Source organism: Ptiloglossa arizonensis, chromosome 6 (assembly GCF_051014685.1).
Source record: "Ptiloglossa arizonensis isolate GNS036 chromosome 6, iyPtiAriz1_principal, whole genome shotgun sequence".
NCBI lineage: Eukaryota > Metazoa > Arthropoda > Insecta > Hymenoptera > Colletidae > Ptiloglossa > Ptiloglossa arizonensis.
In genome coordinates this window covers 20,003,687-20,030,156 of record NC_135053.1, presented here as the reverse complement: position 1 = coordinate 20,030,156, position 26,470 = coordinate 20,003,687, and the positions used below count along the sequence as shown (strand labels likewise).

The 26,470-nt window shown below is 34.4% G+C and overlaps 3 protein-coding genes and 1 long non-coding RNA gene across 9 annotated transcripts; 2 read left to right on the top strand and 2 right to left on the bottom strand.

The window, feature by feature from the left end:
• The first annotated feature begins 3,692 nt into the window (after positions 1-3,692).
• On the top strand, positions 3,693-17,623 carry Path (solute carrier family 36 member pathetic). 4 transcript variants are annotated; one of them, XM_076314041.1, is made up of 11 exons: positions 3,693-3,949; positions 12,595-12,789; positions 14,350-14,392; positions 14,462-14,538; positions 14,753-14,851; positions 15,249-15,399; positions 15,490-15,611; positions 15,721-16,085; positions 16,155-16,338; positions 16,409-16,575; positions 16,670-17,623. In XM_076314041.1, the coding sequence occupies exons 3-11, from the start codon at positions 14,390-14,392 to the stop codon at positions 16,909-16,911; spliced, it is 1,410 nt and encodes a 469-aa protein (XP_076170156.1). In that variant the 5' UTR covers positions 3,693-3,949; positions 12,595-12,789; positions 14,350-14,389; the 3' UTR covers positions 16,912-17,623. The 4 variants fall into 4 exon arrangements, with proteins under 4 accessions (XP_076170156.1, XP_076170157.1, XP_076170155.1 ...); XM_076314042.1 differs by lacking the exon at positions 12,595-12,789 and adding an exon at positions 4,328-4,426; XM_076314040.1 differs by lacking the exon at positions 12,595-12,789.
• LOC143148113 (uncharacterized) lies at positions 8,340-9,628 on the bottom strand. Its single transcript, XR_012992404.1, has 3 exons — positions 9,230-9,628; positions 8,940-9,165; positions 8,340-8,635 (listed from the first exon to the last, which is right to left on the bottom strand). It is a non-coding gene; the product is annotated as an uncharacterized LOC143148113 (long non-coding RNA).
• Positions 17,624-18,143: 520 nt separating the features above from the next.
• Positions 18,144-19,056, bottom strand: Rpb10 (DNA-directed RNA polymerases I, II, and III subunit Rpb10). The gene is made up of 2 exons (XM_076314048.1): positions 18,785-19,056; positions 18,144-18,526 (listed from the first exon to the last, which is right to left on the bottom strand). The coding sequence occupies exons 1-2, from the start codon at positions 18,877-18,879 to the stop codon at positions 18,418-18,420; spliced, it is 204 nt and encodes a 67-aa protein (XP_076170163.1). The 5' UTR covers positions 18,880-19,056; the 3' UTR covers positions 18,144-18,417.
• Positions 19,057-19,134: 78 nt separating this feature from the next.
• Pan3 (Poly(A) specific ribonuclease subunit PAN3) lies at positions 19,135-24,847 on the top strand. 3 transcript variants are annotated; one of them, XM_076314047.1, is made up of 9 exons: positions 19,135-19,165; positions 21,010-21,272; positions 21,426-21,683; positions 21,765-22,140; positions 22,226-22,342; positions 22,407-22,646; positions 22,761-23,043; positions 23,601-23,955; positions 24,248-24,847. In XM_076314047.1, exons 2-9 carry the CDS (start codon positions 21,195-21,197, stop codon positions 24,362-24,364), a joined length of 1,824 nt encoding a protein of 607 aa, XP_076170162.1. In that variant the 5' UTR covers positions 19,135-19,165; positions 21,010-21,194; the 3' UTR covers positions 24,365-24,847. The 3 variants fall into 3 exon arrangements, with proteins under 3 accessions (XP_076170162.1, XP_076170161.1, XP_076170160.1); XM_076314046.1 differs by having other exon boundaries at positions 19,150-19,165; positions 20,999-21,272; XM_076314045.1 differs by lacking the exon at positions 19,135-19,165 and adding an exon at positions 19,185-19,918.
• Positions 24,848-26,470: the final 1,623 nt, after the last annotated feature.

Sequence of the window (26,470 nt, the reverse complement as noted above, 5' to 3'; positions counted from 1 at the left end):
GACGACTACGATTTAACGGAAACATAAATATTAATTAATCGAGGGACAAAGTCTCGGATGATTCTTCATCTTCTTCGGAGATCGATCCCCAAAGAATCGTTTATAAAAAATTGAAATGGAAACAATCGGAGGGAGTTTGAAATTGAAATTGAAATTATCGAAAAGGATAAGAAAAGGTGTAACGAAAAAAGAAGAATATTCACGAATATATTTTCTCACGATAATTTTCATTGTGTAGGTTGATTTTTAAACACAGAAATACGAATCGATCGAAATCGTCGTATTGGGAAAAGTACACTAATCAACGAGATTACTTAGGACTTAGAAATAGAACGGAGAATGAAGAAAGAGTACTGTTAAAACGAACAATTAAAAATAATTTTCCCGTTAAAAAATTCTATTAAAAATAGAATTGAAGGGAGAAAGAAGACTGTTAAATTATGACAGTGTGCATCAATTTTCGCACAATCGTTCGACTATTCGGAATAGTCGTACGAAGTTCGAATAATCGATCGTTGTGTACGATGATAGCAATTGAATTTGAACAGAATCCAGAAGACACAAGCATGAGGGACACACGATCGAGTGGACGCCTTTAAGGTTGCAACGAGGATCGATGAAACCTCGCCAGAGTCTGATCCAACTGATGACAAATGTGTCTGTCCTGTGCAGAAACGTCGTACGTAGATAAATCTGACCTTACGTTAATTGTTTCCCCCTTAGATAATTCTATGTAGACCATTTATATTTGTAGCACCCGTTGTGCCTGTTCGCGATACGAATTGGGTTGAGGATGCACAAGACGACGATAAAACAATGCTTGATAGCGATAGACGATGACAATCGCTTCACGAGACCGTGGATTTTTCCGGAAATGACCTAAAACGACAGCAAGAGCTACGAACATTAACCAAACCGTTTTTGCACGATTGCATGGTATTCGAGAAACAAACCAACGAAGTTGTTACATGTCACGATCACGAGCAAATTGAACGATATTCGTGTATGATTTTATACCCTGTGAATAAAACTCGAAATTGCATATTGCTACGCGACTCGTGTATGGGGATTAAAAAACGAACGAGCGAAATACAATGGTTCGTTTTAAACGTGTTGTGCGGAAACAAAAAGATCCTTGAATATCGATCACTTCATAATGTAACTTACAAGGGAATTTTACTGTAGTGGAAATCACTTTTGAAACGACAGCAGTTGTAGGTTATAGTGCATACCTAGTATCGAAACACTGTGATAGGTTTTTTCAAAGTGGACCTTCGTTTTCGAGATGTTTTGATTTAAAGTTTGATATACGTACAATAAATTAATTACTTGAATCTTGCTTTCCAAAGCGTATTTTGGGTAAGTTGGTAGAGCGAGTGACTATAAAGTTATTGTTAGTAGACTTTTAGGGATCGAATCCTCTTCAATAATCTTTTTTTCGTTACTCATTTTTTTTTTTTTTTTTTGTACAACTTTTAAACGCAAAAATATGATTAATTTATTTTTGTATACTATTTGACGTCAATTATATATGACATCCATATTAAGAAAAAAAACTCTGAATTTTTAATATAAGCAAATAGAAATAAATACAGTAGTGAAATAACAAGATACGTCAAATATATTTTTTTGTATTGCTCATCGTATTAATCAATACCAGGTAAATTCTGTATTCGTCATTCTTATTGTCACCATCAACGCTAATGGTTTTCGAACCTATTCCAAACAATCGATACCTGGCAAGGGTGTTCGTATACCTGCCTGTTTTGGGTAACTGTAACTGTTTCATACTGTTTCCGTTGCTTGGTCGTTCGGTTAGGTGAACTTACTGCTGCTGGGAAATAATAAAACGTAAAATTAATAATATACAATAGTGATTGTTTCTATTAAAAATTTAAAGCTTTTTGTCTTAATATAGGATTGACATTAAATACAAAAATAAACCAAACATATTTTTGCATTTCAAAGTTGTACTAAAATAAAAAATAATAATAACAAGAAGTTGTGCTGGGGTATTCATAGTTACTATGAATACACTATGACGTAGTCAAACTTCATAGTCACTCCCTCTACCGACTTACCCAAAACCTGCTCTGTTAAAAGTATTTAAGTAATTCATTTATTCTGTATATATCAAACTTTAGGTCAAAATATCTCGAAAACAAAGGCCCGTTTTGAAAAAACCTATTACAATTTTTTGATACTAGGTATGCACTATAACTCGCGTCTACTATCATTTCAAAAGCGATTTCCACTACCGTAAATTCCTTTACAGACCAGAGTCGATAAAATACGAGTTTTAAAAAAGCTATTTATAGCGCGATAAATGGTACTCGAGAAACGGATGAAATTTAATATTAGAGATCGATCGATCTCAATGCGAACGAAATTCTTTTTAATTAGTACGAATTAAAAACAACAAAAAAAAAATTGACATTGTTCGTTTACGCTTTTAACGATAACAAATTGTACTCAATTTTAAACGTGGAATAACATGGCGATGAAAAAATTTTACCTTCGAAAATCGTCGAATATTTTATTAGGTTCGAATGAAAGAACAATTTCGCTCTTGGTGCGTTTCCTCGTAGGTCGACATATTTCTTGTATTTAATACGCCGCGCCGCGAGATTGATAATGGATATACGCCTATTGAATTACGCTTTGCATACCTACAAGACGATTACATTTTGTTTTTTGCACGATACGTGCAAATTCCAGACACAACGCACGAAACTCGTCAGCGGAAACTGCTTTTTATGGCTACCCGAGACACCACTAGCAATTTGTCCTTTTTCAATTATTCCCGGTTTGTTGAATTCCCGTAGAAAGTGAAATAAATTCGTGAAATAAACTCGTGAATCGATAACATTTTTTCGAACAATATTTTCGAACGTAATATTTTTACAGCTACATAAACACACGTATTATGCAATGTAATTATTAGAAATTGTTACTAATAATTTTATAATTACAAGCGTACTAATAAAAATATAATATTATTTCCGTAGAACTTATACTGAACAAAAACACTGACAATTATGTACGTCACAGACGCCAAAGAAATTAAATTCAGCATCGTTCAGCTATTTATTAATGTTGATAACAGTTACGACTTTTTATCGATGGTTAACGTAATTGGTTAACATATCGAACTCGAGCATCGTAACGTCGTATGGTAATATCGCTCACAGAATTTCATCATGCAGCCCCTTCCCACGTGCTGACTCGATGTACACCGCTTCGACAGAAACCCCACGCCTGTCTAGTATAAATATTATTCAACGTGACATATAAAAACGCAGATAATCTTTTTTGTTAACTGTACCAGATATTATCGTAACACGTTGAAGGTGAACAATTTTTGAGACAAGGAGAGAACCGTATATACTTAAATATTCTTTTAAACAATGGAAATGTATGTCAAAGTAAATCACAGATCGGTCTGTTCGATAAGATTTCACGGCTGTAATGTAAGAGTGTAGAATTAGACGGCGTTTTTAATCAATGATTTGGCGTTTAATCGTGAAGAAAAATCAATAAATAATATTTCTGATAAAATACGATTCGATAAAAGTGATTTAAAATTGTATTACGGTAGAGTTTGATCAACGGTCGGGTAAGGCGTTCCGCCTCTAGCGGTCGCTCGACGAAACGCAGTGGACGCTCTTCCGGGGACAAAAACTTTTAGTTTATTCTTGAACGGCGTGCGTCTGAACAACAGTCTCGTTCGGTCGGTGTTCGTGGCTGTGTACGCCGGTACGCGTAACTCGGTGATGCGAACTTTACCGTCGCATACACATCGCAATAAATTCGTCGATTATTGTGACACCGAACGTACCGGCGTTTATTAGAAATAAAGTAACATCGGACGGTGAAATTCTTCCGTTTGTAACACGTTTGTTTTCGTTTTCAACGTAAATAAGCAACGCTTCCGTAGACCGCACGACAGGTACGTACAACTTTGGTTTACAAGTGGAAATCCATTATTAGACATTCACCTCGTCTAGCACTATTTAAAGTCCCGTGCACTCAATTTCGAGTTAGAAAATAGATGGGGAACGAGTTTTGTGCGACACAATTGAAACTGTTCACGGTTTATCGATTTCCGAGTTATGTAGTAATGTGTTCATCGAACGGAATAATAGTGATACTGTTTTAAAATGTTTAAAAATTTACCGTTAACCGAAAGCGCAATTGGTGCAACTGATGAAATATTCCGTTAAAAAGCAGTATATTTTTGTTCGCGAAAAGGATGCCGCTTCGGTTTCAATACCACTCGTAATTTACAATTCTATTGGTACTCTTTGTGCTTTTCTTCGAATTTCAGCCGTCACAGCGCGTATTTTAGGAATCTTTCGTGCGCGTGGTTAACCAGTTGCATTCGAATGCTATTTGCGGTAAATCCTGCGTACCGTTAACGGAAAAGGTAAGGACGAAATTCGGGAAAAGGAAAGTCATTGTAATTTTATAGAAACGTTGTTTCGAAGCTTCGAGATCCGAAACCTGTTTTATGTAGTAAATTCCTCTCGACTTCCACGAATAACCATATTGTAGAAATACTTGCAACCAACCGAGGTTATGCCAACAAAAGATTTCGACATATTTGTTTTCAAGATCGTGATTCGTTCGAGAAATCAATTACGTTGAAAATAAGTGCATTTCACAACGATAATGTGATGTTCAAAAAAAATATAAAAGCCAAATAAGGAAGCATTTAAAAAATTTCTGTGTTTCGTGTTGTGAAAGTTCTGAGCTGCAAGTTCCAAGTCATGTTTCGTCAGTGTAGTCACAACGCCGCAACACGTGGAGCTAAGGTAGTATAGACGACGCGACTTGTATGGCTCGTGATGGCGGTTCCCTCGCAAGTAGCATCGCATGATGTAACTTCGCGTCGATATTTCGGACCTACACGTTGAAACTATGACCGTACATAGAAGAATTCGTTCGTTGCACCGTACAGTACGGAAATCAATTTTTTTTATAATTAATTCTGTCCGTTTACTAAATTTCTTCACATATTTCCGCTTTTTGTCATCTTTATCGCATTTGAAGGAAGTATATATGTCACATATCACGCTAATTAACGAACACGGCGATACGAAATTCCATAATATGTTCGCGTATGTTTGAATGTGGTTTTGTTTTTTTTCGTTATCGTTTAAACAACCAAGGAAAGATCAACGGAAGAAACTAGCGCGTCAAGTTGCATCATGTCGACGTAACGATTAAATTCAATACAAACGTTGAACCTGACATAAGACTTTTGCGTTGAATTTAGTATTTGTATATGTACTAAACTATATTGTATATATAAAATTTGTATATATTTAGTCGAACATAGACAATATTCTTAAGAACTGTATTTGGAATTTTGAAAAAGAATTCGATTGATGTAATCGTGAAATAATTAGCAATCGTAGTTATCTACCATCGAATCCAATATCTTAAATTTAACGTGAAATCGACCGACCCACTGGTCTGCGGTTGGAAGCGAAACTATCTAAGAATCTCTACACGTAATGAATAATTTCATTGACCTTGCTGTCATCGCGAACTTATCGCACATAACTGTAACCAGATTGACTTTCCTTATTATGTATTCGTGCAACGGAACAATTTATGCATCTCGTACAATTCAATTAGTAAACATGCATTTCGTATATTGTTAATTTTTCTTTCTATTTTTAGTCGATAGGTAACAAAAAAGATCAAATGTATGTTATGGCATGCGTGTACATAATTAACACTGATTATTACTGGGCAAATTATGGAACAAATAGGGGAGTGTATCGCGACGAGGCAAATAAAATTAATTGCCAACAAAGATTAATTCATTCAAAAGTGTTCTCTTGTTTTACGGTATGTTCGGCCAGACGAACTTTTATACACGTGGCTTCAATGTAGATGACTAAATAAGATGTTGCGTCGCGTGCATGGCCTGAGAGTATCGGTCAATTGGACGTAAACAGCAAGAGACTTAAATATTATCGGTTCGCATAATGTTGTCTTAAACAACGTTACGTGATCGAGTTACGTTAAATGCATTTAGTATAGACGATCATCCTGAAATCTTGTTCCATGTTCGAAACAAAATATAGTGTGAACGGTAATCGTATTACATATGTATATGGATTTCTTTCGAACAAAGTCACGCGAGTCTCCCAGGCGAGACAGCATGGCATCGTCCCCGTCACAATGGAATTTCTTTTCACACAAGCTCGCACGGGCGTCGTAACTGGCAACAAAGTTGCAGTCGCTCGCGCGAACTCGTCCAAAACAAGTCATACGCGTTGTTTTGATTGGTTAATTCCATCCGGTTAAAACGGTCGACGGAGTGTCACCGTGAACGAAAGAAACGTCGAGTTTCTAATCTCAGTAATATAACACGGTCGTTCAAGTGTCCCACGTCCCATACATTGGTGATCGTTCGTAAGAATTTAGTTATCGATTTTATTGGTACAATGATTCTATTTATCGTGACATGCCAGTCATTTGCATTAGTCATCGTCCGATCAGTCAAGTAATAGCTGCCAATTCAATGTCTATCAACATTTCAACAGGTTACACTTCTAGGTTATTGAATCATGTTACAAAATGTTCCATGATGCGGAAGAAATATGAAAAAAATTCGACGAAAGACGTTGTCACGCGGTATTGCGAAATTAAATTGTGCTCGTCATATACTTCATTCGTGTAATAGATATACGACTATTAATCGCAACGTTTTTTCGATTAAATTTATTCATTTTGAAATTTTCTTCGAACAAATAATGCGTAAAAGAGTTGCTTATTTTATTATTCGTTTTTTGACATTTTTCTCCGGTCGAAAATTTTATACGTATTCGTGCGCGACGAAAATTGATCAATAAACGAATAAACATTACCGAACTAATGTGAAAATTTAACTCAACGCCGTACTGTATAAATGCAACTAATACGATAGTGTTCCACTACGATAAACAACGATGTCATTAACGAAATGTGTGTAAATGCATGCTAATTATCTTTCACCTAAAGTAATTTTTTTGTAGCATTGCAACATGATAAAATTGTCGTGTTTCCTATACGTTTTAATGACTAGAGTTTAACATTTTTGTTCCGGTCGGATAGTTAATGTAATTCTATGGTTCTACTTGAACCGATCCGTTTAGTCGGTTAAATTCCAAGTACTGAATACATTTCGATGAAACTCAACGAGTCGTGTAATTTCATACCGAAAAGCTAATTTGCTCGAGAAACGAGCGAACCCGTGGATCGTAGATGTTTCTTGAAATGCACTGATATACATAGGTTGACATGGGTCAACAAAACAATTGCATCGATAAGAACTACCGTTGACATGGAATTATCGTAAATTATCGCTCGTAATTGTTTCCGATGACTTACGAAGGTCAAGCTTCCGCCCACTATCAATAGCTTCGTTTTCTTATTTTTAAGCAAGTCTAGATATGAATTAAACAATTTCGTTATTTTCCATTTTCTGCGATTCTCTACTCGTAGAGTGATCGAATCATCGAAGGTTTGCCTCGAGGTTAGTCGACAATTTGTTAATGCCCGGCACTCGGGAATCTATGTGCAGTATGGCGCCTTGCAGCCATAATTTCACAACGATCGGTCGGTGTTTCTATTTCGGAAGAGTATATTCCGATTACTGTTCTGAATAAACGAATCGAAGCGTTTTCATAGGTTCAATTACGCGTAGAAAACCACGGATGTTGAAAATAATTTTAGAGTCCCGAAAACGTTCGAGGTGTTACGTTATGCATTGTAAATAAAGATGACGAAAAAAAAAGGAAGAAAACACACGATGAATATTTACAGTATACTCGTAATGATGTACGTGTAAATATTGAATAAAAAAATGGAAAGTTAAATATTGTTCGTCTTTGTATTTCTTTTGCTTATTATTGAAAAAAATGTTAACGTATTCCAACCTAATCGAAAACAGAATCGATACAAATTTAGTTTCGAAATGTAATAACAGGAACGCGATGGTAAAAGTTCTGCGCTTTCTTTCGTAACGTGTATAGAATTAATTTCACCACGGGTCAGATTTGACCCATCACGCGTGTGAGTATCGCGGAGTTCGTAATTCACGGGTTAAGCGTAATTAAGAAAAAGTTAACTCTTAAAGTTGAACGACCTAATTTTCAACGTAACTGCCGGCCCGATAATTGTCGCCTTAATGAAAATGGATCAAAGGTTAATTAATTTCAATGTGGATTGCAAGAATTGTCGGTACGGACCCTCATGATAAACCCTCTTATCTGATTTTACGTTAATCGATGACGTATTCGTTACGGAAACGTTGAGAATGGATAAAAATATTCAGAAACGCTTGTGGCGCGTTATCAAAGTAAGAGCAAACACTGCAATTATATAATGGTTCACTTTACACATTCCGTTTATTCAGGACAGGTGTGAAATTTCCATTCGGTGGAAACCACGAGCATGGCGGTTATGCCACGCTCGTTACGACTGGTTTGACACTTCAATGGCAACAAATTACCACCTTGACTATAAGTACTTCATATTTCTGCGCGGTGCTATGCCATGTTGCGGTGCAACGATAATCAAGGTCGATCGTTTCAATGGTACGTTCGACATTAGCGAATTCGTCATGTATCCTTAGCGTCTTAAGTACCACACAAAATGAAATTAAATCGTTAAAACGTTTAATTATAAACCGAGAAAAAATACAAATTAACGAAAGTCTTTATTTTTATCACGATTTGTGCACTCATTTTTCAACTCTGCGATCTAAATGAATAAACTATTGAATAATATTTTAAATGGAATATTATTTAAAATTGATGACACGAACGATAAAAATATTTACGATGTACGTAGAGTTTGCCGATCGAAATTATGATAATTGTTTTCTTTAATTTCTAACTGAAAAAACGTTTACAAATTTTTTAGTATTATTTGATACTCGCCTTGTATATTTATTAGTTATAGATTGCATCATTATAAGGAAAGCTCTTCGATTTTCTTTTCGTTTCGATTTATTGCACAATTGTGGGACACCTTGTATACGTTTAATCTTACGTCTTTATTCTGATAATTTTTCTCTCCATCTATACATTCTTCCGTACTGATGCAATTTTGTAATTCTACACTATTGATCTCTGTTGGTAATTTCAGCGATGTATTGCACCTTAACTGAAAGGAATAATAATCCGTATGAATCTAATTATCACTTGTACGACGAACGCTATTATTATACTTGTATTGTTCAACGTGGCGCCGCTCAAGGCGTTTTTGAACGCAGTCACGATTGTGCACGAAGAATTGCCAAACATGTGTTGTTTACGTCGAATCATGACAGTTATTTCACGCTGTAAGTCACTACCTCGTTTTATGCCAATTTTTTTTTTAAGACAGTGTAAATATAGAATAACACTTACTTTCGATCGTTTTGGGTAACGGATATTTCTCGGTTTAGAATACTAAACAAGTTTACTTGACCTCTAAGAGTTAATGCGCGATCAACAGAGCGTTTTAATTGCAAGCATATTTCACGCGACATATGTAAGTATACAGTTGGCTTTTGACAATTCGCGATAGTTATGAATAATTTCAGAACGCGTCGCCGATAAGAACACGGGTAATGTAGTGAGCAGCTCGTATGGTACACGTTTCTACTACCAACGTGCGAACCGTCTCGTAAGATAAATATGCGTTTTGCGTGTAATTTGATCAGATGTCGCAAGTCGAAGTTGCCTCACTGATTTCTTATACGCGTCGCCTTAACCATAAACGATCGACATCGAATGAGATATCACTTGATAGACATAACAAATAATGACATGTAGTTGGTTCGATAAAAATAACGAAAATTTTTACGTGTGATCGGTGGAGACTGTAGGAACTAAGTGTGGAAAATATCGATCGTTTCTATAATCGTGGAAAGTTCTTGGGTTCAGATAATGCTGAAAATTACACGGTCGTTTGGTACTATTTTTAGACTCTGCGCACGCATCCATTAGGCGTTCCATGTGTGATTGCCTATGGTTCTATATTTTTGAGGACAATGTCCGAAGTTACATCAAGAATGATCGATGAATGTCGGATATCTGTATGGATATGCTTCTTTTTCAGTGTCACATACATACCATCTGTCCTGTGCAATTTACGTGTAAACAATTAAATATTGACAGCAAATATTTGCACGATCAAGCACGTCTTAGTGTTTTGGGGAAACTTGTAAACATTAAATTTTAATTGCGTAAGAAGAATTCTCGAATAAACAAAATTACGTAATGCTATACCGAAATAAATTTTTAAGTTTAGCCAGCTGTCATTTGATATTTGAGGCTTTTCTTTAATCTTCGTTAAAAGTCTGAAAACAAAACGAAATGGTAAATAATGGTTTGTATACTTTTCATGCATTGACAAGATAACATTGGCTTTTTTTTTATTTCTGTTTTAACATCATGGAGAAATCGTCCGAGAGCGAAATAGATTCCAATATCGTGGCTTCATGTTTGTCCACAAAAGAAGACGAGACAAGTAAGGTTAACAGTACCACTCTTTGTTCGACGAGAATAACGAAAGTACGTTGGTGTAATAATAATATTAGGAAACAAAGAGTCTTTCATCGATTACAATAACAATCATCCACCAACTAATTATCGAACGAATCTTTGAGGGAAATATTAAACAATTGGTATTATATTATTAGGACATGATATATATTTCATACTTTTTAAACGTTTATCTTTTCGCTATTATGTACAATGATTACTTACATCATTCTTAAGAAATCATTTATATAAATAATTATATATTTCGTAAACACCATAAATAACAAGTTTCGTCTAGTGACTTTTTTCCTATAGAAAACGTTACAGTGGTATTAGTACGTAAGTATGGTCTCAAAGGTTGGGGTCGTGACTTGCGAAAGCATCATGCGCGAAGAGTTGAACTATGAGCGATAGTTATGCATGACAGATATAACTGAATTATCGTATTAAATACAACGATATATAACCTCAGTAAGATAACCATAATACTATCATTGATTTCTTGGGCAAACTAGGCAAATAAGCTTGACAGTATTATTTTACCTATGTTTGGAATTTACTTCTGATTGGAATAAATATCGAAGGTACTTTTGAATACTTTCAAAGCGGTATAAAATAATGACACGTAACTTGTTTTATATTGACAGTCAAATATTAAACTATTATTTTCATGTAGACACTTTAAAAAAATTAAATGCTTGATTAATTTAAGATCAGTTACAATCTGTTTACATTGTTATTAAATCGTAGATTAGACTACTGTTTTCCTACTATCTACATCTCGTAAAACGCTCTGGTGGTCGTATTACGCTAGCTGTAGATTACCGTAGTAATCTACGTTATCTTAAAGAAAAGATACGGGATCTGTGTATATATTTCTGTTGTAAATGTATTAGGCCGTTGTCCTTGATTGAATTGTGTTAAACTCCAGCAGTAAAAACAATCCAAGAGTAAACTTCCTTGTAATTGTAAAAGAATAATAGAGTAAGGGTCTTACCAATGAATCAAATACGACGAAAAGATATATTATCCCAAGTCGGAGCTCCTGTCAAACGATGGCAACTTGGTGAGGGGTTGGTAATTCTGTTCGTGATTTCCGGATCAATGCGGCAATAAGTGAAAGCTTCTAGACCAGTGATGAACAATCTGTGGCCCTTCAACTATTTACCTACGAAAGATTCACCGAAACGTTGCATTTCATTTAGCCTAAGTGTATAAACTTTAGTAAAAGGCACAATTTATTGTCAATATGGAAGTACGTTTTTTGTACGAAACTTCTACCACTATGTTTGTAAGGGTTTTTTGATTAAAATGGAACCAAACGGATTATAATTATACGTCAGATTGTATTTACTTGTTTAATAATTCATAAAGTATCGTTTATATCATATATATATTACAATTTTAAATTCATAAAATTTAATCGTGCTTGACCTTATTGTAATCAGAAAACAACTCATAAATACGTTGGTCAAAGATTCAGTAAAAAAAAAACGCAAACGAAGAAGTTTCATCGACGTATTAGTGTTATTTCATGATATTCAAGCTCAGATCACATTACATTGTTCGGTCGCCGAGTTTCGTGACGTGTCGAGAAGAATCTCCCTTAGTAGTTGAGACGAATAACAGTGTGCTATAGATCGTTTCTCACGGTTATCCAACTTTTACCGTACGTGTTTTTTAATGTAGTTGACTACACAAGCGTGGAACATGTGTGACAGGCTACAGAAACGCCATTTATCAATAAGTGTTACTAATCAGTAAATGTATCAATAAATACAACAATAAATGTTGTAACAATAATATCGTTAATAATGTATAAAAACATAACCACTGACGCCATGTATGTCGAAATGTAATGATATCACGATATCATCCAGGTTAAAAAGTTTAATAATTAATTACAAATAATTAAAAATTTGAATAAATGAGTCATCGGTACAACGAGAAATGTTATAATTTTCACCGTTATCCGAAGTTTCTGCACGTTGACTCTTTTTGCACTGTTATGAATACAGTTGTTGACAGAGCGTCGTTTGCATGATTATGTTAATTTTTGTTGCAGTTTCCTCACTCATAGTCACGCCTTTCCGCGTACGTCATTTAATGCTGCACGTATGCAGAACCGCAACTTACAAGGCCAATGTCTTAAAGTTGAACGCAGCCTCTCGAATACTATTTTACATAACCAATGCCAAAGGAGTATCGCATCGAAGTTTAGATTAATGCGCGGATTATCGACTGATATAGCAACTGGAAGGTAATGAGAAGCGTAATATGTGCTACACGAGAATTTATCAGGTCAGCTGTTACGTTTCTTATTACGACAGTCGTGCTCCGAGTACAGTGCTCTTTCTGTTCGTTAAATTAAATTTAAGTTTTGCTATTCCGCGCAGACTCGTAATTTTTACTCGAAATCAAAATCCGTTTACGTGCCAAAGTTAGTCGACACAATATTGATTATCTTATACAAAATTGCAATCAAAAACTAATTTATCGTGTTATTTTTGGGTCAAGGTGTATCAAGTGGACCTATTCGAGTACACCTATGGATCTATAATCTGAAAAACGATATCAGTCAAGTACACGGATATTTAAAATTAGATTGTAAAACCTCACTAAGTAAAACAGATGACGTTACATTCGAATTTTCGATTAAAAAAAAAATTTTTAATTAAAAATTATTCTTTGTAAAGAAAAAAATAAATACTATACATATATATTTATCGCATACAATGCTTAATTATGCGTAGCCTAATTATTTAATTACCAATAGTCTCAATGATTATTGACAACTTTGTCACACGGCGCGTAAATTTAATATTTGTTTACGCGCGTGATTTCTACATATTAATCAACATTAATATCGTTCCAAATAAATTATGATAGCGTCTTCGTGAACCCGACAATTATTAACTCGGAATGATTTGAGTTGACGTCAGGATGGTAATACTGCGATCGATTGGAATAAAATTCGGTAAATATTTTAGAGAAACAGTTTCAATGACCTTGTCATATGTTGTAAAGGACACTCCTGAAAAATCTGCAATAGATGTCCGCCATTGCTTGTATCGTTTAAAAAGTTATTATTTATTGCGGTAAATTCGTTCTTGTTCTGCTTTCAATTATATGTATTGTTTATAACTCATTATCTGGCCACAGCCTATGATATAACCGCGATTCGATTACTCTTTATATGAACACATTACACCGATCGGTGACTAATATTTACGGCGGGTGGTGTACATATATATCCACGTTGCACGGATTATACGTAGATACGTATAAGCAGAGTCAAGATGTTTGCTCAGATTTTTTAATTTTTAACAATTAAACATTTTTTATGAAATAAAGAATGACATCTACAATTTGTTGTCTTTGATAATATATATATCAAAATGAAGACGATCGAAGCTATCTCCTCTAAAGTAAATATTTACCTACAACTACTTTGTGATTTTAATTTAATCATCTACAATTAATCATTACAGTGATTGATCGATGAATTGATGTTTTGATAACAACGATACGTGTTATACACTATAGATAATTATACATTGTAAATTAAAGTAAAGCTATTCAAAGATCACGATAATACAGTGTGTGGGTGTGTGGGTGTGTGGGTATCTGTAGATCAAATAAGCATAGAAGTTATATACATTGTACTATCTGACTTTATCACTCACTGAAATATGTTATACTAGATTGACTAGGAACGAGGTTCTCCAATTGTTTTAAACAATTTAAACCATAATGTCTTACATTTTAATAATATTATGATTATTATTGTTATACAAAATAAATTTCCTTCTTGTTGCAGATAATTCATCTTGGATACAGAAGACCATACATATATCAAAATGGTATGTTTTAATTAAACTATGCCAATTACCTGTAGTTCGTAATTATATAATACAATATTTTTATTGCAGGATAACAAACCACCGACGGAAATGGAAACTTTCTTGCCCCAAGATGGGTCCAACGTGAAAGACGGTGTATTGTCCAAGTAAGATTTATGAATTTGATTATGTTGTAAAATCCCTAAATTCAATAATACATAAATTATGTTTAATGCGTTATCGTAAAAATTATTACAATCGTGTTAAAATAGTCGGACACACTTTGTTTAAATATATTCGAATTGTATATCCGATAGTCATATTATATAGCACTTAATAATGTGTGGGTATCCACGCGCTAATTTTTTATACTTGTTGTAGATACAAAGTACAAGTCGTTCCACGAGATGTGGAAACAGCACAAGGAGACGGGAAAACTTTCGATCCCTTTAGTGAACGAGTAGTTGATAATCCAACGACGTAAGTATGATCGTGATATCGTAATTAATAATAATATTTCATAAATTTATGCATTGAGCGTACCCGATCTACACATCTACATTTGTATTCATTACCCAGTGTATTTATCTATATGGTAAAACAACTAGAAGATCGATATAAATAATTAATACAATATTTCTTTTAAATGTTTAATTTACAAGTTATATATTGGCAAGTGTGAGTTTTTCAAAGTATCAGATATCATAGTAAGTCATTTGAAAAAGTTCTTTAATTATTTTAAACAGTGTATTATCTATTTTTTATATTGAAGATCTGATTACAACTGAAAAAAGTATTTGACTTGACCTAAGGTATCCATATCCCACCATATATGAAGAAGTATAGCCAATTAAAATGTTATCTCATTTTTGTTTAGGGACTGTGACACATTAACGCATTTACTGAAAGCTTCACTTGGAACGGGCATATTGTCCATGCCAATTGCTTTCAAGAATGCTGGCCTCCTTCTTGGTGTACTTGCAACGATCCTTGTAGCATTTGTTTGCACACATTGCGCATATATTTTGGTAAATAAGTTTCAAGACATAAATACAATAACTGAGATAATACCTTCAAAAATTTATATAATAACATTAACAAAATTTGTAATATTTTAGATAAAATGCGCGCACGTTCTTTACTACAAAACGCGACGCACAGAAATGAGTTTCGCCGACGTAGCGGAAGTAGCGTTTGCTACGGGACCAGAATGGGGAAGAAGATTTTCAAAGCCAATTAGGTAAGTAAAATTTCCAATGACGACAATACTGAAATGAAATATACTAGCATATACATCTGGCATGCCTGTAAATGGTAATTATGTAATATTTCACTGATTTTGTTCATAGGTACCTCATACAGATTAGTTTATTTGCAACCTACTTTGGCACTTGCAGTGTGTACACAGTTATCGTTGCAGCAAACTTTAACCAAATCATTGAACATTATAAAGATCCTGATACTGTCCAATTCAGTATCAGGTTAATGGCAACCTGTTTGCTGATCCCTATGATACTACTCAGTTGGATTCCTAATTTAAAATACCTCGCACCGGTTTCCATGGTAGCCAATATATTTATGGGAACAGGTTTAGGAATAACTTTTTATTATTTAGTCTGGGATCTTCCACCTATTACATCAGTGCCTTTATTTGCATCTATTGAGGACTTCCCACGATTCTTTAGCATTACTATTTTTGCAATGGAGGCTATAGGTATTATTTACTTGACTTTAAATATTTAACTAGAAGCAGGATAATGTTATTTAAGGTATCTTTTTCTAGGTGTTGTAATGCCACTAGAAAATAATATGAAAACACCGCAACACTTCGTTGGAATCTGCGGCGTTCTCAATAAAGGAATGTCTGGAGTTACACTTATATACATTTTACTTGGATTTTTGGGTTACATAAAATACCAGAGCAATACTATGGACAGTATTACGTTAAATTTGCCGACGGAAGAAATGTAAGTGTTCTAATAGAACTTATAAATAAACTTTAATTAAACAGTATTTATAATAAATGTATTGTTCCAGACCGGCGCAAGTTGTGAAAATTTTGATAGCTCTTGCAGTTTACTGTACATTTGGTTTACAATTTTATGTCTGTCTCGATATTGCATGGAACGGTATAAAAGATAGATTCCAGAAGAAGCCATTACTAGCAAATTATATTTTGCGAACAGTCATGGTAACAGGAGCAGGTATGTTTAATTGATTTATATATACTGTAATAAAAGTATCAGATATTCATATTTGTGTGAAAGCGGAATTAAATAAATGACATGTATGTTACAGTTCTATTGGCTGTGATTGTGCCGACTATCGAACCTTTCATTGGACTGATCGGTGCATTTTGTTTCTCCATATTAGGACTTCTAATTCCTGTATTTATTGAAACCGTAACTTATTGGGATGTTGGTTTCGGCCCAGGAAATTGGGTAGCGCTAAAGAACATCGTCATATGTATCATTGGTCTCATGGCTTTAGTATTCGGATCTCGTAGTGCATTAATACAAATCGTAGATTTATACAGCTAGAAGCTCTATATAAATACATCTGTACATATTCCAATACTCCGAACTAGAAATGTTTGGAAACCACTTAACAGTCGTAATGCAATAAATTTCTGATATAACTGATAATTTAGCAAGACAATCATTAAAAATTTTATAATAGCAATTTATTAATACCAATTGGAATAATGTATATTAGATTTATGGTAATTTAAGATTTGTATCAGAAATTTAGTTGCTATTTATGTGTCTACATGAAGTGCTCTAATGAAAAGGAAAAAGCTATTCGTTGTAATAACAAACATTATTTCGGTTGCTATGCAAATAAGAACTGAGAAACCGACATTTGGTATGCAGTAGATCAAATTATGTCAATGCACAAATAATTTATAAAATACAAAGAATAATATCAGTGAAGGTTATATGAACAAAATTAATCATTTGCTAGTAGATTTGAAGGCGCAAATAACGATTTATTTTGTTCCAAAAAGTTAATACATCATTAATTGTGTTTAATTTAAGGCAAACATTGGCAGTACTTCAGTTATGATAAACTATTTTACATTTGAAATGTAAAATATGAATAATTAATTAAAATGAAAAAAATACAAGTATGAACTTTTGTATTATTTAAAAATTAATTTTGTATAGTACAGTTGATATTTTAATTCTTTTACTAAAAAATTGATCTTTGAAAAAGTATTCTATGCCATTACAAGCACATTATTTTAAAAATTTTCATTGCAGAATATACTCTGGGACACACGGATTATGTGTTCATTTAAAACTTTTTTTACTTTAGTTATGATTGGTAAAAACATACGTGCACAAAAGCATGTTTATTAAATCCATGTATATATATATATATATATTTCTTTTTTTTTGTATAAGAAGTTAAAACTGGACATTAATGGCTCCATAAACTAAGAATCAAATTTTCAAGTATAACCTTCTACTTTTTTAAATGATAACATAAACTCCTAGTATGCAATAAAGTCTCATAACATTTGGAACATTTGTAAGAAAAGCTTTATATGTATACAAATTTATATGTACAGTAAGTTCCTGTTGCATGTTCTGTACATGTAGATATACAATGTATAAAATGTTGCATTTAATATGAGTACATATTTTCAAAGTAAAAAATGTTTTTTCAAAGCAAATTTTGCTTGTAAACTTTTTGTAAACTTGTCAACTTTTTATACAATTGTTGAAAATTTTTACATGATCGTGGTGAAAAATGACAAAAATGCAACAAATGCAGTTACAAAATAAAGATCATTTTACAGTATAGCTTGTATTTATTTACTCTTCTCTGTTCTATATACAAGTCAGAAAATGTGGTAATAGTTTCTAAGATAAAAATAACAATAACATTTTCTGATTAATGATTGTTTCAATATAATTATGTGTATATTTTTTTAGCTTTTCAGAACCATGAAAATTGTTAAATAAATTTACATGATTTTGTTACGAACAACTTATATATTAATATACAAAATAAAATCTGAAAAAGATTTCACATAGTGTCTATTTTTCTAATGGTGCATAATTCAAAAGTTTTTCAATTAAATCCACATGTCCAAGGAGCATTCTGCGACAGCAATATCGTTTTAATCCCAATGCATCAAGAGCATCTCTGTAACACATACATGTACCACACAATACATAAGTAATTGATATACATTGCATTAATACTTATAAATTTAAAATACAATATATGTATATGTACTCATAGAAAATATTTATTTATTATTAATCTTAATGAAAGATATTGAATGACATTCTGTAAATTAAGGTTAAATTTTTTCGCAGTGTAAGCATTGTCTACAAACTATTAATACACAGTTTATAACCTTGCATTTATTTGTTATAGCATAATAATAATAATAATTACCCTTCTGTGTATTCTGCTTGTAGTAAACCAAGATAAGCTTCCCATTTATTGCCGATCACTTTTCCACAGGTAAAACAACGTACCGGTATGATCATTGTTATGCACTTCGTTGAGCAAGATTTTTTTAATTTACGTTGATATGTTTATTGTTACGCGCTTTAATCTTTGTAATAATTAAATAAACAGAAACATATTTTATTTGTTTGGAAAGCTGTATCTATTCAAATTTGTTACACACGACTGAAACGCACAACATAGTAATACTCTGAATTTGGTAATACTTCGTACTACTCACTGTTGCCAACACAATCGTGAAAATAAAAACACATCCAGTGAGTGCTCTTAGTTAAGAAGATCTCTGGAAAGGCTCATAAATTAACTGTAAATATTCGAATTGTAACAGAATGTGCTATTGATAAAATTGGAGTGCTAGTAAAATAAGCAAAACATTAAAAAAAGATTTATTTACGCGATTCAAGTGTACAAGAATAAGTCAAGTATGTCGCACGCTTGTGAATGTATCTTAACAAAGTAACACTGATTCTGAAATCGTGTATCAGATTAAGCTTCAGCAAACGAATAGAGTCTTTCGATTCGACACCATTATCGTGTATATATCTTTCCTAGTAACTATGCCTGTTGCATTGCAAATGTCGATAAAAATATTTGACCAAGCTAAATAAATTAGGTGCCAACACATATATTCTAAACGCGGCGCAATAGATTAACCGTACGATACAACTAAACCCGCGTCGTATTTTTCTTTCGCAATCGATCGTCGTCAATAATTTACCATGTGAGTTCAAAATCATAGGATAATTATTCGTAAATAATTCGTTTGCGTTTAACAACGGTTGGATGAAGCGCGAGAAATGCGACCTGAAAATTTTAAACGTGGTCGTTTGTAGCGCGTTCGAAAGGTAAATATACAAGTTCGCGTCTCGCGCGCCCGGAGACAAGCCGTGGCTGAGAGACAGCTGCTCCGATCGAAGGACATGAATAGGAGGGCGGAAGGGAGAGAGGAAGAAAGAGAAAAATACGAGGCCGAAGCAAAGGGAGAACACCATAAACATACAAGATCGGATTGGTTCTGCTTTCTCCTTTGTCTGTTGGATGGAAACATGTTATAACACGGTCAGACTACTATTAAATCATCTCTCTAATTGTCGTTATTTGTTGCGCGCGTTTATCGTGCCGTATCGCAAACATATCGGAGAGATCGGAATTTTGGCGCCGTACACCGACGCGACATCAGTGACAGCGTAAATGGTTATGTTAACGCGGCGTACTTTTTGTACGCGTTTCGTCGTATACGTCCTCGTATTTTGATTCTTTTAGTCCCTCTCCTTCTGTGTTGCACAATTGGATTTTTTTTGTCGAATTCGCGCCTACAGTGGATACTTCCTCATTGCCAGTAACGTGGAACCAAGGTTATATCCTGTGCGTCTTTTTCACTGTATTGTCAAAATCAGCTGCCATTGCTATAGCGTGCGATACTACTTGTTCTTCTCGGTTTTCTGTTCCTTTTCCCCTTTATGTTTTCGTTTTTTTTAACTGAAACTATACTTATCGCCCACGAAATTTAATTCAGAATCAACGAATCTTGTTATCTTCAGCGTTTATAAAGCCGAACGCGGCAACTTATTTCTTCGTTTAGAACGAGCGGTACATTTCATTAAATTTATGCACAATACGTTTTACAAATACTGATAGACATAGACTAGATCTGAAGTAGATTAAATGAGACCAGATTATTTTTAAGCATTTTATAAACGAATTATACTTTCTTTTTCATATATTACTTAATTTTCTAGTAACATTCAGATTTGTTAAATGGTCTGAAAAATGTAAGTGAATAGAATACAAAGAATACTATCAATAATGCACAATTTATATTTTATTGTTTAGATTTAATAGGGCAGTGTTTCTTTCCTTAATTTTCTTGCATAATAATAAATGAATACTTTTTTATAAACATACACAATTATTTAAAGTTTGTGTAGAATTTTATTGATCTGCTATCGTTGAATAGTCACCAATGAAAATTTATATTACTAATGCATGTTAAGAACAATTTGAAGAAATATATAATTTCATGATTTTTACTTGTGTTTATGGTTTTAGAGATAACTCTACTTTCTAGTAACTGTATAATTTATTATTAATCTTTATCTTTTTATTATTACTTTTCATTTTTACTCATATATCTATAAGATATGTTGCAGGATTTGGAGATTGATATCACAACGCAGATCTATATTATAAGAAAAGCAAACAATTGTGATAAAGCACATTTGTTAATTACAATTGAGAGAAGCAGGTGTAAAGAGATTTACAGCAGGGAGGAAAATAAAAAGAGTAGAACTGAGGGTTAAGTGTGATAGCAGTAAATGCAGTGGTTGAAGGAGAAATGGACCCATCAATGTTTGTTGCATACACCCCTCAAACAAACGGCGTTCCACTGGAGTCCAAGCTTGCTACCTACATGGTAGTGTACTACTCATCTGCAATTTATTTGAGGAGAGTCAAATCTTAGTAAAAGTTACCATTTTATATCATCTAATTAGATATAGTCTTGAATCAAATCTAATGGAAAACAACAACTTGACACATAATTTCTTTATTATGTATTTTTTGGTAGAATCGTCAAAGCCCAGGGGTAACTCTAAGTACCACCGCCGTTACAAAACATTTGTCGAACCTTTCTCTGGATTCGCAGAAAAAGGTAACTGCCAGTCCAGAATTTGTACCTGGAAGGAGTCTAACTAGTAGCAACAGCAGTTCTCCAAATCTTTTCAATAATTCTTATCATTCACAAGAGAATGTGGGCGGTACTACTTATTTTTACCTTGGGAATGCTGCGACCGATACTGTTGGTGCCGAGGAAGGAACTGAAACTGTAAGCTAGTTTAAAAACGAATAGTTTAAATTTTGTTTAGTTTTCATTTTTTAATCAACTAATAACACTTTTTATCAATAGATTGCAAATGTGGGAGCAGGTCAGGTAGGCTATGTCTATCCAGGTACACCTGCACATCTTCAGCCAGTAAAACCAGCGAAACCTCCATCATCTAATAGCTCATCAGCTCCTTCAACTCCACCTCCACAAGCAACACCTAGCTTCTTTGTCAGTGAAAGTTTACGAATGGATATTCTCCAGAAAAATGCATTAACGTTAGCACAACCTGATGTAGTACGATTTCCCGACTTACCAAATGAGGTAGATAATTATCATGAGTTGTGCCCGCTAGAACCAATCCATAAACCTGTCTCAACAATGCTCGGATATCAAACTTCAACGTACAAAGCTACCAGCATTAAAAGTGGTACACGTTATTGTTTACGTCGTATTCATGGTGAGTTTTTTTTTTTGTTATGCAATGGAATTATATAGAAAAATTCAGAATCTGGTATTGAAATAAGCATTTCATATGTTCTTAGATTTCAGACTTGCTAATACGAAATGTATGGTGCTGGTAGATATGTGGAAGCGATTATCGCATACCAATTTGGTGCAGTTACGAGAAGTTTTTACCACCAAGGCCTTTGGTGACCATTGTCTGTATTAATACACTAACAAATATAGTAAATGTACTTTTATGAAACTATTTTATTATTACAGCCATGGTATTCGTTTATGATTATCATTCTGGTTCAGAAACACTATTAAATAAGCATTTCTCAGCTACTGAATTGAATGGTTATACGGATCCATTTTCCTCGGACCCTAATGCACCTCGACCTTATAGTCATACTAAAAATACCATTTTGAGACAGCAACATAGCAGTATGTTACCAGAAAGTGTCATATGGAGCTACATAATTCAACTCACTGCCGCTCTTCGTGTTATACATGCTGCTGGTTTGTATACTTCAATAATATTTTCACTTGTACATCAGAAAAATATTAAGTAAAATTAAATATAAAAATGTTACAAAAAATATTAACGTATAATGATGCAATTGTGTTTAATAGGTTTGGCATACAGATGTTTAGATCCCACGAAAGTTTTACTTACATCGCGCACAAGACTTCGTTTAAGTTGCGTAGCCATACCAGATGTTGTCACATTCGATGGAAATGCAGCAAATCCACTCTCGCTTATACCACATTATCAACAGGAAGATTTAATCGCCCTAGGAAAGTTGGTGTTGGCTTTAGCATGTCGCAGCCTCCTTGCCGTCCATCGCGACAACATGCAAGCCTCCCTTGAGCTCGTCACACGTTCCTACTCTACGGATCTTCGAAATCTCATTCTGTTTGTATACATATTATCTTTATTATACAGGAGGTACCGCTAGATGCAAACCATATTAATATTTTTGCTATTTTAAGTAATAGGAAGAACTGTTTAATAGCTAAATACCTCGAAAACTGCCAATTTTAGGATAGATTACCTTAATGCTTTTATTCTCAAAATTCAACCATGAAAAATGTTAATCTCCTACATGCCTTTATCAACCAACTACTACTATTATATTATGTACCCGTTAAAATCATGCAACTTTTTTTAACCAACTCTTTCTATTGTTTAAAGTACTGAATATATTAAAGTGGTGTGTTTCCAAGGTGATACCCTGTAGATTGATTTGCGTTCATAATTTTATCTTGCGTGTTTTATATGTTGTTATTTTTTCATATTTTCGTTTTTGTTCAAAAATAACATTTCAGTATTTTCTTTTAATTTGATACGTATGAGAGAGCTTTTATTATAATAGCACTTTCGATGGAGGGGGAAGAAGACAGTTGATATGTTACTCAATATGTCTATGTTTATGGTAATATATGTACTCACGTAGAAATATCATTTTATAGGTATTTACTTTCTAATCAAGCACGAAGGAGTGTAACCGATCTCATGCCAATGATAGGAGCACGATTTTATACACAACTAGATGCAGCTCTACTTCGATCTGACGTGCTGGAAAATGAACTTGCTAAGGAGCTGGAAAACGGAAGACTATTTAAGTTACTTGTAAAATTGGCTACCATTAACGAAAGACCTGAGCTTAATATGGAACCCACGTGGGCAGAGACGGGTGACCGATATATGCTCAAATTGTTTAGAGATTATGTTTTTCATCAGGTAGCTGCTGATGGAAGACCATGGTTGGATATGGCACATGTTGTATCGTGTTTAAATAAGTTGGATTCGGGTTCTCAGGATAAGGTATACTTTTTTTTTTCTAAATCGTATAATTAGGCTGTTAATGTTTTTAGCAATATTCACTGGCTTAAAAAAACCTGTTTATCCATACTACTACAAATATGCAGGCGCACTTCAACTTTCTATTGATAGAACGTAGTTAGATGTGCATGCTGATTGGTGATTATATATTAGTACATTTATATAATAAGAACAAATTTTTTAAAAGCCAGTGTGTATACGAAATACTTGAACGATCGTATTTCGTGTTATTCTTTAATGTGTATTTCCGAATGTTTATTTTGTGATCTTATAGATATGTTTGATGTCTCGAGATGAACAAAGCGTATTAGTAGTAAGTTATGCAGAGTTACGGCAATGCTTGGAAACCTCGTTTGGAGAATTGGTACAATCTGCAAAAGATGCTGTCTAGGTCTATGCCCCTTTTTTTCATCAATCGACCAGACAATACATACTCCGAACCATAAATGTGATATCACCACTTAGCGGTACTATCATTTTAATCTTTATCAAGACATAGGAGAGTGAGATTCGGCCCGAGAGTTAAGTTCGATAATAAGGAAATAGTACGTGATCCAATTTGTAAGCATGGTTTCAAATGTCGAATCGTTAGATACGTGCAGAATGCATTCTGGCACTGCCATTTGAATGTAAGATATGTGTACAAGGAAATCATGTGATGATGCAAATCAGAGAAGCGTTTGAATGATACTGCGGAAGCTATTACGGTACTATACAGAAATGAAAAAATTGTACACAACTTAATAATGCAATGAAGTCTTAAGAGGTCTTAAGAACAACACCTAAACACGATTGGTGTATAGGATAGATCTTAGTTTTTAGGATACAGCTGGTAAGCATTAATTTTGAAATAAATGTTTATTTTTGAAAGCAATCTTAATCGACACTGTAATTATTTCAAAGCATTGATTACCACTGAAGAATCCACCATACGCTCAACTAATTCATTTCTACATGTTTTTTTAGTGTCTATCTATAATTATATTGCTTTGTTAAAAACGTTACCAGAAAGATATCGACAAAGAAAAGATAAAATGTTGCTAAATATTATTCGAAAATGCTCGACGCATTTGATGTCCATAGGAATCTACTGCTTCGTCTGTTTCAGTATATCCAGTCGCCGATCTCTAGATTCGGTTCTTGAACTGTCCTATCTCCATTCCCTACCGCTCTCCTCCTCTCTTCGACTGCTGTCCGCAATCACTCAAACTTGATCTCATTTCCTTCGCACAATTGCACGATCACAGTACGGACAGACTTTTGCGCACACATATATACGCTTTCGATGGTATCGTGGACATGGTCGCCGCTGGCGTTTTCTACACAAATTCAATCGTGAAACTATACAGGCGTTTTTAATACCCCGTATATCGTTGCGATATTTCTGTCTTAAATTATGTCATTCGCGTAGGAGACCTTTTTATGAACAAACATTACTTAATTGTATTAAGTCACAATATCCGTTGCAATATTGGTCGTATTTTTAATGCCCCATACCGACGCCCATGCATTTATCCTACGTACGTCCTGCCGATCGAGTAAATGTTTAACATATACGTGCGTACATCGCTGACCGTGGAGTCGAAATAAAAGGCATATCAGACATCTGTTTCTGTCCAAGCACGACGACCGACGCGGGCTCAGCCCGTCGTTCTCCGCGTAATTGTCTTAATGCCGACGTGATTTACTCCCCCGCGCCGTGTCACTTCTGACAATCACTCCCCGTGCACGTATCAACCGCGTATACGTACCATGATCGCGTGTAAGTCTTCATTTTATTCGACGTCAACCCGCTAACCCAGAGACGTCACGCGAACGATATTTTGCATCATTTTCAGAGACAATTCCGAAAATCACCTATTCGTGATTAATTTTTCTAACCGTAATTCAACCTACCGACACATTTCAAGTCGCTCATTGGGTAACTTTTCACCGCGAACTCAGATTTTTACTTAAAACAATAAAAATGTAAGCAACGCATTTATTTTTTTTTTAATCTAAACAATCTATCTTATAAACGCGATCGAAAAGGCTTGAGACATGACTATAACAGGATCGCTAGATCCTGTTTGCTTTAAATCCAGTTCAGCCGGTCGTTAAGAAACTTCGAATACCGTGGTGCAGCGAACCCTTGCGCAAACCATTTTTCTTGTGATCGTCCCACGATCGTGGAACAGGATTGCGCGGAAGGTCGCACGAAAGAGTCGTCGTCGGTGTATGCGTTGAAAAGAGACCGGTCGGTATGTCCCCTGAGCGAGAAACCACTTCTAGCGGGCAATTAAGGAACCAGCGAATGTATATGACCCGAGCTCCGCGGAGGAAGAAGGTCTAGCTTCTTCTATGCGTTCTAAGAAAAACAAGCTACCAGTGAAACGTGCTCGCGCAATATATGGTGTATGCGAGCGACTGTCTCGTTAACTGGTTGTTCTCCTCCTAGCCCTCTCGACTACTTTTGGGAAGTCGAGGAATTCGCGATAAAAAATTTTTACCAGAATAC

Coding starts and splice junctions, on each gene's coding strand:
- Path (XM_076314040.1), top strand. Junction 16,339..16,408: donor AATTTGCCGACGGAAGAAAT/GTAAGTGTTCTA, acceptor GTATTGTTCCAG/ACCGGCGCAAGTTGTGAAAA. Junction 16,576..16,669: donor AGTCATGGTAACAGGAGCAG/GTATGTTTAATT, acceptor TGTATGTTACAG/TTCTATTGGCTGTGATTGTG.
- Rpb10 (XM_076314048.1), bottom strand. CDS start 18,879: ATGATCATACCGGTACGTTGTTTTACCTGTGGAAAAGTGATCGGCAAT. Junction 18,527..18,784: donor CAAGCAGAATACACAGAAGG/GTAATTATTATT, acceptor TATGTGTTACAG/AGATGCTCTTGATGCATTGG.
- Pan3 (XM_076314047.1), top strand. CDS start 21,195: ATGGACCCATCAATGTTTGTTGCATACACCCCTCAAACAAACGGCGTT. Junction 22,141..22,225: donor TTGTTTACGTCGTATTCATG/GTGAGTTTTTTT, acceptor ATATGTTCTTAG/ATTTCAGACTTGCTAATACG. Junction 23,044..23,600: donor GATCTTCGAAATCTCATTCT/GTTTGTATACAT, acceptor ATCATTTTATAG/GTATTTACTTTCTAATCAAG.